Genomic DNA, 15,331 nt, shown 5'->3' with positions numbered 1-15,331 from the left:
ATCAGCGCGTGATGACATAGTACATAGTACATAGTCAAAATTTACTTTTTTCGCTTAAGTCTTCAAGTACCAAATAGAAATCTGAAGTTCAATGTGTTTCCATCACATTCTGTCACAAACTATTGTGTTAAATAGCAAATGTGTCTACTCTGGTTTTGGCACGTGCTCTCTAGCCAACAGCTCACAGATGCAGTGTGGGTAGGCTAGTCTACATGATGAGACTATTATGGATAATTATGGAATATTTTTATTTGTCAAATGGCAGTCAAGCATCGAATATGTCATCAGAATCAAACCCTTGATATTTATTGGAAAGGAGCATCAAGATCACCGTGCACTTTTACCACCCTGTGAAGTTCATCATAACTTAATTAATACAGTGGCTTGCGAAAGTATTCACCCCCCTTGGCATTTTTCCTATTTTGATGTCTTACAACCTGGAATTAAAACAGATTTTTTGGTGGGGCTTCTATCATTTGATTTACACAACATGCTTACCACTTTGAAGATGCAATATATATTTTTACTGTGAAACAAACAAGAAATAAGACAAAAAAACAGAGAACTTGAGCGCGCATAACTATTCACCCTCCCAAAGTCAACACTTTGTAGAGCCACCTTTTGCAGCAATTACAGCTGCAAGTCTCTTGGGGTATGCCTCTATAAGCTTGGCACATCTAGCCACTGGGATTTTTGCCCATTCTTCAAGGCAAAACTGCTCTAGCTCCTTCAAGTTGGATGGGTTCCGCTGGTGTACAGCAATCTTTAAGTCACACCACAGATTCTCAATTGGATTAAGGTCTGGGCTTTGACTAGGCCATTCCAAGACATTTAAATGTTTCCCCTTAAACCACTCGAGTGTTGCTTTAGCAGTATGCTTAGGGCCATTGTCCTGCTGGAAGGTGAACCTCTTTCCCAGTCTCAAATCTCTGGAAGACTGAAACGGGTTTCCATCAAGAATTTCCCTGTATTTTAGTGCCATCCATCATTCCTTCAGTTCTGACCAGTTTCCCAGTAGCACCATTGAAAAACATCCCCACAGCATGATGCTGCCACCATCATGCTTCACTGTGGGGATGGTGTTCTCGGGGTGATGAAGGTGTTGGGTTTGCACCAGACATAGCGTGTTTGCTTATTTTATTCTTTAAGCAATGGCTTTTTTCTGGACACTCTTCTGTAAAGCTCAGCTCTGTGGAGTGTACGGCTTAAACTGGTCCTATGGACAGATACTCCAATCTCCGCTGTGGAGCTTTTCTCTCCTTCAGGGTTATCTTTGGTCTCTTTGTTGCCTCTCTGATTAATGCCCTCCTTGCCTGGTCCGTGAGTTTTGGTGGGTGGCCCTTTCTTGGCAGGTTTGTTGTGGTGACATATTTTTTCCATTTTTTAATAATGGATTTAATGGTGCTTCGTGGGATGTTCAAAGTTTCTGATCTTTTTTATAACCCAACCCTGATCTGTACTTCTCCACAACTTTGTCCCTGACCTGTTTGGAGAGCTCCTTGGTCTTCATGGTGTCGCTTACTTGCTTGGTGGTACCCCTTGCTTAGTGGTGTTGCAGACTCTGGGGCCTTTCAGAACAGGTGTATATATACTGAGATCGTGTGACACTTAGATTGCACACAGGTGGACTTTATTTAACTAATTATGTGACTTCTGAAGGTAATTGGTTGCACCAGATCTTATTTAGGGGCTTCATTGCAAAGGGGTGAATACATATGCAGGCACCACTTTTCAATTTTTAGAATTCTTTGAAACAAGTAATTTTTTTCATTTCACTTCACCAATTTTGACTATTTTGTGTATGTCCATTACATGAAATCCAAATAAAATCAATTTCAATTAAAGGTTGTAATGCAACAAAATAGGAAAAATGCCAAGTGGGATAAATACTTTTGCAAGGCACTGTATGTAGCCTAATAAACTGCATAGTTTCCCGAGTCGTAGTGGGAGGACCCCACACCAAATCATTGCATGACTCCAAGTTTACTTCGATATGATGGTTATTATATCAATATTTAGCATGAAGGCATTTCCACCACCATTTCTTGCATAATACATTTTACCGAAACAAAAAGATCACACCATGTCGAACGAACTAATGATCTCTCTGCATTTCAAAAATTAATGAAATGAAACTTCCTGTTTCCATCACAGCTGTCATGATTTTTTTATACGTTGTGACTTTACTCACATACGAACTGTGGATGGAAATGTGGTTACTCATAGCTATCCAATCTTTCAAAGGGATACTTCGGGATTTTGGCAATAAGGTAATTTATCTACTTCCCCAAAGTCAGATGAACTCATGGATACCATTATGTCTCTGTGTCCAGTATGAAGGAAGTTAGAGATAGTTTTGATAACTACCGTTAACGAAATGACTGGAAGTCTATGGGTATCTATGCTAACACAACTTCAAACTTGTACGCAAAGACATAAAAATGGTATACATAAGTTCATCTGACTCTTAGGAAGTAGATAAAGGGCCTCATTGCCAAAACACCGAATCTAGTGTTGGGTCTAAGAATTGATTTGATGCTGAGGGATTCAGAGTAGAAGAGGCCCAAATGCTAGGGCAGTTTATAATGGGAGGCTACTGCTGGCACACATTCACATACTGACACATGTGCTCTACACACAAAAAAAATGAAGGTTCCTCAAGGGTTCTTTGGGAAGGGTGATGGTTCTATGTGGAACCCTCGTTGCACTTCAATGGTTCTTTAAAGTTCATAAAAGGGTTGTTTGCTCTTTTAGTGATAAGGTGGTATGGGAGGTGGCTTACTTGAATATTTTGTTGCATGGTTTGCTCACAGCTCTTTTTGTGCAACCTCGAATGAGAGTGTCATTCCAGTTTACCTAAAGTGTTGTGTTATGCCATTACATATTATATATGACTGTGGCCAGTGATGGTGTCTTGTGGTTATTTATAGATCCATTCTCCATAAAGGTTCTATAAATAATCATAGAAAAGGGTTGTAACCATTGCAAAACCCTTTTAATGGTTCATTATAGAACCTTAGGAAAAAGTTTTTTTACAGGACCATACAGGTTCCATTTGGAACCTTATGAGCATGGTTCTTTATTGAACCTTAAAAACAGGCTTCCGCTATGGTTACAAGAAAAATAACCCATATCTGGTACTATTTAGAATGTTTGTTTGTGTGTGTATATGTTCTGTTTCTGTTTGTTCATCATCAAATCAAATTTATCTGTATCTCTTTTGTACAAACTGTAGTCAAGCTTAGGGATACGACTAAATGAGTTTCCTCTTTCAAACATATCAGAGTCTCTTTGAAGATGTTGCTGTGCACTGTGTATCAGTATAGTCCATCTCAAGTTCCAGCATCAATAACCATTTAACCATACACGAATTCAAAACAACAAGTTAGAGGAGCCTGGGGTACAGTACATTTCTGCAGTATCCAATATGTTTTGTACTAACTCACCATCATCCAGATAGGCTTGGTTCAGGTTTTCTTGCTTCGCTGTCACTTTCCCAGGGACTGGCCCACTCTGGCTCCCTGTAGCGGCTGGACCTCTCTGGGTCAGGATGTGGCTGTGTCGCGGTGGAGACCTGCTCAAGACAGGCACCACCGTGTGCATGAAGCCCTGGTACTGGCCTTCTGAGGAACAGGCCTCTAGCGAGTCACCAACCTTCCATAATGAAGCTGCAGCCCGGTACCCATCACTCACCATCGTGGCGTGCTGGTGTTGGGCCAATGGGACAGCTACGTTGACAACTCGCTGATTGGTGGCCGAGCGAGAGGGGTGGAAGGGTTGGGACACTTGGCTGGAGTAATGCTGGGTATAGGACATCTGAGATGGGGAACCACTGTGGATCATCACTGGGTGGTGGTTCATATCTTGATACAGGACAGGGGTGCTACCCAGGCTTCGGCTTTTACTGGGGTAACAGACAGATGGGTCCTGTGGTTGATAGGCATTGGGATCGTGATGGCTTGCACGCTGGCAGGTTGCCAAGGATGTCATGCCAGCCACTATGTGGCTATTAGGGTTGAGATGGCTACTGGGGGTGTGGTGGTAGGACTTGGATGACATTCCTAGGATTTGGGAGACAGCGCAGCCCAGCTGGCCAAACTGGAAGTCATCTACGGGTTCCGTTTTAATGGCGGGAACTGAAAAGGACATGAAACCTAAATCAGATTTTGGATTATAATTAACAGTTGGTGCTCAAAACAAGTTAAAGGGATAGTTCACACACGTTTTAAAAAATGACACATTGTCAATATGTAACTTGGCGGAATTATTCCTTCAGCTAGTAATCAATGGGATAGTGTTGAAATGTGCAATGTAAGGTGTGGCCGTATTCAGTTCTAATGATGACTAAAAGATGTAAGGGTAGAGCAAGGATGGTCTCACCGGTTAAAGGAGTGTAGGTGAAGTGCTGCGCCTGACTGCGTTTTCTCCTCCCGTTGATCACATAGAAGTTGACTTTAGCCGCGTGATGAATGGTGGGATCTCGATACGGAGGGATCTCCACAAACAGCATGCTCTAGATATAACATATGGTGCAGATGAACGTCAATCAGTCATTTGTCATAGAGAGTATCACTGGGCGACGGTGTGGACATATCTATACTGAGACTGTATGACATCATGAAGAAGAACATTGACAAGGAAAAGTACACTGTTAAAATGAAGTGCTTTGTGACATCACAACTAGTGGCAACTGAGCTGCCACCAACTTGAAGGAGACGAAACCATATCTTTGCTGGAGTATTGAAACACATCACCCTGAGATGTTTTGAAACATTACATGGTGTGTTGTAACACCACTTAATCAAGTGTTGTGCAACACCTTGCCAGGGACTGGCAGCACTAACAGAAAACATTGAAAACACTATTTTGGTGTTTCGAGTCCTGTTTAGTACAGAATTAGATATATTCTATTTTGGTGTTGTTTCCACTCTCTAAAAGCTTCTAAACACCATTATGATATTTTAAGTCCCATTTAGGGCAGAATTAGATCTTTTTTTATGAAGTGTCTTAAAGCTTACATTTTTGGCCGGCATTGTCAAGTACAGTGTTCAAACAACCAGCACTAGCTGGAGGTTGAACTGCAAGAATATAATGTCAATTTGACTGACGGTTTTGATATGGGTTCATCATGATCCATTACACCTCATGGCACAACAAGCTTCATACTAATATACTTGTTTTTTCTTCAAACATGCATACAACATTGTTTGAAAGAATCAAAAAGTCTACTTTTTTTTTATTCCACACAATCATGTGGCAAGATAGGAAAAGCAAGGTGATTAAAACCAAAGACTTCCAATGAGTTCAATCCCTCAATGTTCTCTCTCTGTCTCTTTGGTTATCCTCATGAAAGAAATTGAGCAACTGTCATGACTTCCGCCGAAGTTGGTCCCTCTCCTTGTTCGGCGGCGTTCGGCGTTCAACGTCACTGGCCTCCTAGCCATCGCCGATCCACTTTTAATTTTCCATTTGTTTTGTCTTTGTTTTACACACCTGGTTTCAATTCCCCAATTACACGTTCATTATTTAACCCTCTGTTTTCCCCATGGTTTTTGTGCGTGTTTGTTTATTGTAAGTTCGGTCCGATGTTTGTGGGCCTGGTGTTACTTAATGTATTTTGATATTTTGAGTAAAGTTCCTTGTGTTACTCATCTCTGCTGTCCTGCGCCTGACTCCTCTTCGCCAGCTACACCCAGATCCTTACAGCAACATATTCATTTAGATATATTCTAACATTATTTTGGTGAAATTAAATTAACAAAATCATTGAAATTAATAAAAAAAGTTAAAACATATCTAACACTTCATTGAGGCAGTTATGAAATGACAGAGGGGATACAGATAGGTGGGAGAAACAGACTGAAGGGTTGTAGCAGGGAATTTAACCCCGGTCTTCAGTGTGGAAACGGGTGATGTGTCTATGCCGGAGGTGTTACCGCTAGACCACAGGCTCTGCACCACTTGCATTCATTTTTATTAAGTAGGCCTATATGTTGGTCCATTTAAATCCACCCCAGAATAATTTCTTACATTGTGGCTGTGGTTGATTGAGTAAATGTACCATCTTACTGCCCCTCCTGTTTCTAATCTGTCTAAATAAAGCGTTGAACAAATAAAGGTGGAATTTCACAAAAAAATATTGATATTTAGGCTATAAACTAGTAGCATTTGTAAACCATTGATCGTATGAGAAAACACAGTTTTTGTGTTTTGATGCTGACTTTTACATGCACTGAAACCCCAAAAAGTGTTTTCACAACACTCTCTTTAAAACACCAATATTCAGGTTGAAGAACCACTTTGAGTGTTTCAGAGTACTTCATTTCTGTTTTAAAGGTGCAATATGCAGAAATGGCTCCGCCATTTCCTGGTTGCTAAAATTTTAATTGTTTTCCTAATTTCAGTTTATGTGACAAAACAAGCAATACATAGTGTAGAGAATCATTGTAACATCTAAACTGCTGTGAAATATATTTTCAATAACCACAAATATTGTATTTACAGCTGTTTGAAGCTGGTGTACAAAAACTTAAGAATGGGAAGAATAGAAATAGCTCACATAGAACAGATCTACCGTTCCTTAGAGTTGCGTTCAATGAGAATGATTGATCTTTAACTCACATTTCTATGTGAATTTGGTCGGGTCACCCCAGAAAGTTACATAGTACAGCGTTAAAACACATTCAGTGTATCATAACTCTTATATTGGGTTTAGATTGAAACACCCTCCAAACACCAGATTTCAGCTTAGGTGCACTACTTCTCATGGTTTCACTACACAGTCATGGTGTTCTGAGACTTTCTATTTTTATAGTGTAGGAGTTAGCTAGTACTGTTGGTAAAGGTGATAGGACGGTAACTCACTTTCTGGCTCTTGTCTCGGTCTACTGTAGCTTCTGCTTCCCAGATTTGCACCCCGTCTGAAAGAAACACAATGCAGTGTACCTTAATCAGGAGGGGAGCAGAGATTGATATGAACAAACCATACAATAAGTAGAGAGGAATATGAAGGCAGTAATGTGAAGGGGGGAGTGTGAAGGCAGGAATGTGAAGGCAGGAGTGTGAAGGCAGGAATGTGAAGGCAGGAGTGTGAAGGCAGGAATGTGAAGGCAGGAGTGTGAAGGCAGGAATGTGAAGGCAGGAATGTGAAGGAAGGAGTGTGAAGGAAGGAGTGTGAAGGCAGGAATGTGAAGGCAGGAGTGTGAAGGCAGGAATGTGAAGGCAGGAGTGTGAAGGCAGGAGTGTGAAGGCAGGAATGTGAAGGCAGGAATGTGAAGGAAGGAGTGTGAAGGCAGGAATGTGAAGGAATGAGTGTGAAGACAGGAATGTGAAGGAAGGAGTGTGAAGGCAGGAATGTGAAGGCAGGAATGTGAAGGAAGGAGTGTGAAGGAGGGAATGTGAAGGCAGGAGAGTGAAGGCAGGAATGTGAAGGCAGGAGTGTGAAGGCAGGAATGTGAAGGCAGGAATGTGAAGGCAGGAATGTGAAGACAGGAGTGTGAAGGAGTGTGAAGGCAGGAATGTGAAGGCAGGAATGTGAAGGTAGGAGTGTGAAGGCAGGAATGTGAAGGCAGGAATGTGAAGGCAGGAATGTGAAGGCAGCTAGAAACTAGAAATACAATTTATTGTTATTATTTAAAATATAAGCATATAAAACAAGTTAGCTGGTGTATTTACAGTCAAATAGAAGCTTTAACATCCCACAAACACTCACCAACAAACACAGGTCTGTGTTGGTAGCATCAAATTTAGCAATTACAAAAACAATTGTCACAATGTTAAGCAAGCATCTGTAAACCTATAATGGTGATGAGGATTTATATGAAAACCCCATATCCACCCCCACGTTCTTCTCAGAAACTGGTACGTAGGTAGTATCAGTAATGATTGCCATTGATCTCTGTTTTAGTATATTCCCATCTCAACGTTTACCTCCTGCTTAGAGACCACGTTTTGAGTAAAGTGAGACAGAAACGTCTGTCTGCTTGGAGATGGTATCGATGTTTGTCTAACCACATCCTCTCGCACTAAACCACATGCTAAACAAGAGAGCAGTTTACAAGCTCATAACAGTGCCTTTATTCTGCACCCAGGCCTTGTTAGCTAACACCTCTATGTTAGAAGACCCAGACCTTGTTACCTAACACCTCTATGTTAGAAGACCCAGACCTTGTTACCTAACACCTCTATGTTAGAAGACCCAGGTGTTGTTACCTAACACCTCTATGTTAGAAGACCCAGGTGTTGTTACCTAACACCTCTATGTTAGAAGACCCAGACCTTGTTACCTAACACCTCTATGTTAGAAGACTCAGACCTTGTTACCTAACACCTCTATGTTAGAAGACCCAGGTGTTGTTACCTAACACCTCTATTTTAGAAGACCCAGGTGTTGTTACCTAACACCTCTATGTTAGAAGACCCAGACCTTGTTACTTAACACCTCTATGTTAGAAGACCCAGACCTTGTTACCTAACACCTCTATGTTAGAAGACCCAGACCTTGTTACTTAACACCTCTATGTTAGAAGACCCAGACCTTGTTACTTAACACCTCTATGTTAGAAGAACCAGACCTTGTTACTTAACACCTCTATGTTAGAAGACCCAGACCTTGTTACTTAACACCTCTATGTTAGAAGACCCAGACCTTGTTACCTAACACCTCTATGTTAGAAGACCCAGACCTTGTTACTTAACACCTCTATGTTAGAAGAACCAGACCTTGTTACTTAACACCTCTATGTTAGAAGACCCAGACCTTGTTACTTAACACCTCTATGTTAGAAGAACCAGACCTTGTTACTTAACACCTCTATGTTAGAAGACCCAGATGTTGTTACCTAACACCTCTATGTTAGAAGACCCAGACCTTGTTACTTAACACCTCTATGTTAGAAGACACCGCACAGAGGCGTCATAATCTTCTAATGACGATGCAATAATGAAAATGAATAATTGAACAAATTACTGTCCTATGTGACTCAGTAAGAGCGCAGCACTGGCCAGGCTAAGATCATGGGTTCCATTCCCAGGCTAAGACCATGGGTTCCATTCCCAGACTAAGATCATGGGTTCCATTCCCAGGCTAAGATCATGGGTTCCATTCCCAGGCTAAGATCATGGGTTCCATTCCCAGACTAAGATCATGGGTTCCATTCCCAGACTAAGATCATGGGTTCCATTCCCAGACTAAGATCATGGGTTCCATTCCCAGGCTAAGATCATGGGTTCCATTCCCAGGCTAAGATCATGGGTTCCATTCCCAGGCTAAGATCATGGGTTCCAATTCCCAGGCTAAGATCATGGGTTCCATTCCCAGGCTAAGATCATGGGTTCCATTCCCAGGCTAAGATCATGGGTTCCATTCCCACAGGAAAAAAATGTCTGCTAACTGGCATATTTGATTGATTTGTGTTCTTTGAGCATGTGCAGTGCATAACTGTTTTGTGACTGTTTCAACTTCAAGCTTTTGGGAGTAGTGCATCACTGTAAAATGATTATCTAGTTTCCCTTCCTGTATTGCAGTCAGGATGTTATTACGACGGAACTAGACATATCACTGCCCTGTACTATGGCTCCAGTGCTAACAGTTGCCTTGGCAATATGCAAACTGGATGGGAATACAAATAAACAAACTAGACGATAATAATCATATCCATGTTGGGCTAGTAGTGGTGGTCTGAAATAAATCTTTGTATTATACAGCCATGGTGATGATTGAGAGCTTGGAGTCCATTGAAACCAGTCCATTGAGAACAGTAATCTATACAAATCTAAGCAGGTCAAAGCGGAGCAGGTTGGTTTCAGAACATGCAGTACATTAATTCTGGATCACAACAGAGTAGAATTGCGAGAGAAAGAGCGAGCCAAAGGTTAAAAAAATTAATTCATAAATAAATAATGTTCTGGCAATTGTCATCTCAATAGGACAACTATTAATAATGATCAATTAGAGCTGTAGGAACTCAGAGGCCTTGTGGTTTGAGTGTCTGCCCTGAGATCGGAAGGGTGGGAGTTTGATAGTCATAAGAATCCGACCCGGTGCATCTCTACTTGGCACTCAGCATTAAGGAGATAGATTTGGAGTAGGGTTGAATATTTTACAAATGTTCCATCCCGAGAATAAATCCCTTTTCTCCCAGGTAACCCAGTATTTCCCGCCAAAATTCATATAGCACAAGAGATAGAGATTATACACTTATGAATAACCCATCCTTCAATAGATAAATGGCTAATACTGGATGAATGTATTGTCTGAAAGGGGTAGGCTAGGACATCTATATGAAACAAATGATCCCCTTACAAAAAAAGATTGCAGTTAGAGTACAGTATAACTGCAGTCGGAGTGCAGTGTAACTGCAATATGCTGCAAATACTAGATCGACAATAACACTGTGTTTTTTTTACCGCAGTAATTTTGTAGTGTAAGTGCAGTTAGAGTGTTGGAATAACACTGCAGTTATTATGCAATTACTGGGTCCAAAATACCACAGTAATTTACTGTACATTTACTGCAGTTTCAAAACTTTTTTTGTAAGGGTCTATTTGTATTGGCTGGAATTTGAATTGAATTGTTGGAGAGAGAGAGACAGTGCTCCCGTATGCACTGATTTAAAACAACTACAATACGGTACACTAAAAAACATATGGTGGCCCCCGAAAGCCAGACGGAGATGTGTAAATTAGATGCACATTCAGCCCTTATGTTACTGCAGCATAGGCAATGCTGGAGCAAATGTAGGGCCTACCTGTCACAAGAAAAAAAGTGACCATGTTAAGATTAAACATGCTCTGTCTGTCCCCACCCTGAGTGTTTATCATTGATCATGCAGATAGCAGAGCGAAGGCCATTGAGAATAACATATTTAGACATTTCATATAATTTAACAGTTCCAATTCACATCATGCTGTTCATATAAATAATTTATTATCATTTACAGTTTGCTTGCAGTTATTTATCCCGGGAATAGGGAGTGGTTTTGGGAGGGAAATCTCGGTATATCTCTACCGGCATTCAACCTACATTTGCGATAGATTATAGATAGACTATAGCATCCTGTTCAGGGAGTGTACTTGTACATCAATCTGCCTCACGCTATGCTCCGGGCTCACACAACCCAAGGCTACTTACTAACTGCTCTATGAAGAAAAGACTTAAAGGCTTAGCCCATTTCTATAATTTACTACCATGATGCTGAACATTACTAAAGGTAGTGTACAGTATGCCATTATTAGATACAATTACTTTTGCCCTTCTGTTTGCTCTTAGGAGTCTAGGCAAGGCTACTGTAAAGTACAACTGTTGATATAAAAGGGCTTCATAAATATATTTGATTGATTGATTGTAAAGTCCTCACCAGGTGTCTTTTCTGTGAACACCACCTTGGAATCAGAGGTGAAGTTCTGTCCTGTCAGTATCACCTGCTGTCCCCCTAGAACCGAGCAGCGCTCCACGTCCTGGCGCTCTACAGTGGGAAGCTCGTGGGCCGACCTCTGGGCTGTGGAACGACAGTAGAACGTCTTTAGGAGAACATTAGAACAACCATAGGAGAACATGAGTCACATTCTGAGGGCAACGTTTTGCACAAGCTGTGAGTAAAATAACTGTAATGGGAAAGGGAAAGGGGGAGACCCAGTCAGTTGTACAACTGAATGCATTTAACTGAAATGTGTTTTCCGCATTTAACCATTTCAACTAAGACATGAAGGCATATTATCCATTCCAATGCAAATGACTCATCATCACGTAGATGACTAAATTCCAGTTATATAATCCCCTCCTTTTAACGCACATCAATGAAAATCGCTCTGCAGATTATTTTTTTTGTGGTTGATAGCGAAGCTTTATTGTTATTCTCTGTATTACTTTGTTTATTTTTTTCTTGACAAATAACTCAAGAATAAACTCTTAGAAAAAAGGTCCTGTCTAGAACCTGAAAGAGTTATTCGGCTGTCCCAATAGGAGAACCCTTTGAATAACCCTTTTTGGTTCCAGGTAGAACCCTTCTGGGTTTCATGTAGAACCCTTTCCACAGAGGGTGGAAAGACATGCTAGCAGATACCCATAGACTTCCAGTCATTGTGCTAATACTAGTTAGCATTGCCTTCCAAATCTACCTCTAACTTCCTTCATACTGGACACAGAAACACGAGTTGATAAAAGGCATTTTTGCCAAAATCTCGAAGTATCCCTTTAACAATTCACTTTTTTGACTATATAATTCTTATGATAAAAATTATTATAAAATATCTTCTTCTCGTGGACTGAAAATCAGATTCGCTCCAAATTGTATTTTTGGAAAAAATAACGTTTTGAGAAAATAACATTGATGCATTCAAAGTTGGCCACACTATAGAAGTAGATGAATATTAGCACATAAAATATGCAAACAAATGAATATTCTTCTCATGAGCCGTATGACCAAATGACACCAAATTTGGAATGTAATTAACAAAGTTAGAGAAAAGCTAATGGATCGGTCAAAAGATGGCTTGAGTTAGTGACAAATCAAACATCAGATTTTACATGTCCATTTGAACCACTGTAAATCCACTCCACAGTGGCCTATCAACTTGAAACCTGTCATCGCTATCAGGGATGTCCCAAAGATTAACCTGACTAAATTTGGTAATCATCTTCATCTTCTCCTCATGAACCATACATCATATTCACTCCAGATCAGTCTTTAATGGTTTTGAGATTTTTGTTGTTGTTGCTGCATTTAAATATGGCTGCACTGTACCTATAGATGCACGTTAGCACATATGCTAATGCTAAAAATACTTAAAAAATCTTCTACTCATGACCCACGAGTTAGATTGACTCCAGATTTAGTATATAAACTCAATGAATTAGCTTCTAATGAACTTAAGAATGATTATTTGCTGCATTCAAAGTCGGCAATGCTAGACCACTAGATGGTACCATATCAAAACCAACACTATAAGAACTGAACCGATGCACATGGGGCCATGAAATTTGGTATGTTAACCTTATGTAGATGTCCTTAGAAGCTGTGTGAATATAAAGCCACTGCAACTTTAGATGGCTGCACCAGAAAAGTTTGTGGCACTATAGATGTCATTGGCACCAGTTGCATCATAGGATACTAGAGCAATAACTATTTCTCAAGTGAACTTTAATGTTAGATTTAATGCAAATTAATGTTAGATTTAAATTGTGCAGACGAAGAATGTAACGTATTGTGATTTGTATACTTACATTCAGAAAGTATTCAGACCCCTAGACTTTTTCCACATTTTGTTATGTTACAGCCTTCATCTAAAATGGATGAAAACAGTTGTTTTCCCTCATCAATCCACACACAATAGCCCACATCTAAAGCAAAAATAAATTTGAGCAAATGTATAAAAAAAACGGAAATATCACATTTATAAAAGTATTCAGACCCTTTACTCAGTACTTTGTTGAAGCACCTTTGGCAGCGTTTACAGCCTTGAGTCTTCTTGGGTATGACGCTACGAGTTTGGCACACCTGTGGGAGACACCTGAGTTTCTCCCATTCTTCTCTGCAGATCCTCTCAAGTTCTGTCAGGTTGGATGGGGAGCGTCGCTGCACAGCTATTTTCAGGTCTTTCCAGAGATGTTTGATCGGGTTCTGGCTGGGCCACTCAAGGACATTCAGAGACTTGTCCCAAAGCCACTCCTGCGTTGTCTTGGCTGTGTGCTTAGGGTCGTTGTCCTGTTGGAAGGTGAACCTTCGTCCCAGTTTGAGGTCCTGAGAACTCTGGAGCAGGTTTTCATCAAGGATCTCTCTGTACTTTGCTCCGTTCATCTTTCCCTTGATCCTGACTAGTCTCCCCGTCCCTGCCACTAACAAAACATCCCCACAGCATGATGCTGCCACCACCATGCTTCACCTTAGGGATGGTCTCAGGTTTCCTACAGATGTGGCACTTGTCATTCAGGCCAAAGAGTTCAATCTTGGTTTCATCAGACCAGAGAATCTTGTCGCTCATGGTCTGAGAGTCCTTTAGGTACCTTTTGGCAAACTGTGGACTGTTGTGCCTTTTACTGAGGAGTGGTATTTGGTATTTTATTAGGATTCCCATTAACTGTTACAAAAGCAGCAGCTACTCTTCCTGGGGTCCACACAAAACATGAAACATTACATAAAACAGAACATTAATAGACAACAGCTCAAGGACAGAACTACATAAATAAATAAAACATGACAAAATGTACACGTAGCCTACATATCAATACATATACACAAACGATCTAGAACAAATAGGGGAGAGGCTTTGTCCCGTGAGGTGTAGCTTCATCTGTTTTTTGAAACCAGGTTTGCTGTTCACTTGAGCAATATGAGATGGAACGGAGTTCCATGCAATAATGGCTGTATATAATACTGTACGCTTTCTTGAATTTGTCCTGGATTTGGGGACAGTGAAAAGACCCCTGGTGGCATGCATGTCTGGTGGGGTAAGTGTGTGTGTCAGAGATGTGTGTAAGTTGACTATGCAAACCACTTTGATTTTCAACACATTAACTTTTCTTATTAAAAGAAGAAGCGATGCATTCAGTCTCTCCTCAACTCTTGACTAAGAGAGACTGGCATGCATAGTATTTATATCAGCCCTCTGATTACAATGAAGAACAAGATGTGCCACTTTGTTCTGGGCCAGCTGCAGCTTAACTAGGCATTTCCTTGCAGCACTCGACCACACAACTGGACAATAATCAAGATAAGACAAAACTTACAGGACTTGCTTTTTTACAATCTAAGGTAACACTAAGTAATTTAGTCTCCTCAGCTTGTTCAACAGCCACACCATTCATTACCAGATTCAGCTGAGGTCTAGAACTTAGGGAATGATTTGTACCAAATACAATGCTATTTTAAAGATGTTCAGGACCAGTTTATTACTGGCTACCCATTCCAAAACAGACTGCAACTCTTTGTTAAGAGTTTCAGTGACTTCATTAGCTGTGGTTACTGATGCGTATATGGTTGAATCATCAACATACATGGACACACATGCTTTGTTTAATGCCTGTGGCACGTCATTGGTAAAAAATAGAAAAGAGTAGAGGGCCTAGAGAGCTGCCCTGTGGTAGACCACACTTTACATGTTTGACATTAGAGAAGCTTAGATTAAGGAAACCCTTTGAGTTCAATTAGATAGATAGCTCTGAATCCACGATATGGCAGAGGTTGAAACGTTTTTCAACAACAGGTTATAATCAATAATATCAAAGGCTGCAGTGAAATCTAACAGTACAGCTCCCGCAATCTTATTATTATCAATTTCCTTCAACCAATCATCAGTAATTTGTGTCAGTGCAGTACATGTTGAGTGCCCATCT

General features: G+C 40.6%; 1 protein-coding gene across 3 annotated transcripts in view; it reads right to left on the bottom strand.

Moving 5' to 3' along the window:
* LOC139414462 (nuclear factor of activated T-cells, cytoplasmic 2) overlaps window positions 1-15,331 on the bottom strand; it is a 36,923-nt gene that overhangs the window by 5,808 nt on the left and 15,784 nt on the right. For 2 of the 3 annotated variants that reach the window (XM_071162376.1, XM_071162375.1), the window contains exons 6-9: window positions 11,358-11,498; window positions 6,865-6,920; window positions 4,381-4,513; window positions 3,447-4,136 (exon numbers count right to left, since the gene is read on the bottom strand). In XM_071162376.1, the coding sequence (XP_071018477.1) occupies window positions 3,447-4,136; window positions 4,381-4,513; window positions 6,865-6,920; window positions 11,358-11,498 (1,020 nt within the window). Of the gene's footprint in view, window positions 1-3,372; window positions 4,137-4,380; window positions 4,514-6,864; window positions 6,921-11,357; window positions 11,499-15,331 lie in introns of those variants that run through there. The other variant, XM_071162374.1, reaches the window with a different exon arrangement.

This window comes from Oncorhynchus clarkii, chromosome 7 (genome assembly GCF_045791955.1).
Source record: "Oncorhynchus clarkii lewisi isolate Uvic-CL-2024 chromosome 7, UVic_Ocla_1.0, whole genome shotgun sequence".
Lineage (NCBI taxonomy): Eukaryota > Metazoa > Chordata > Actinopteri > Salmoniformes > Salmonidae > Oncorhynchus > Oncorhynchus clarkii.
This window is presented reverse-complemented; position numbering and strand designations above follow the sequence as displayed.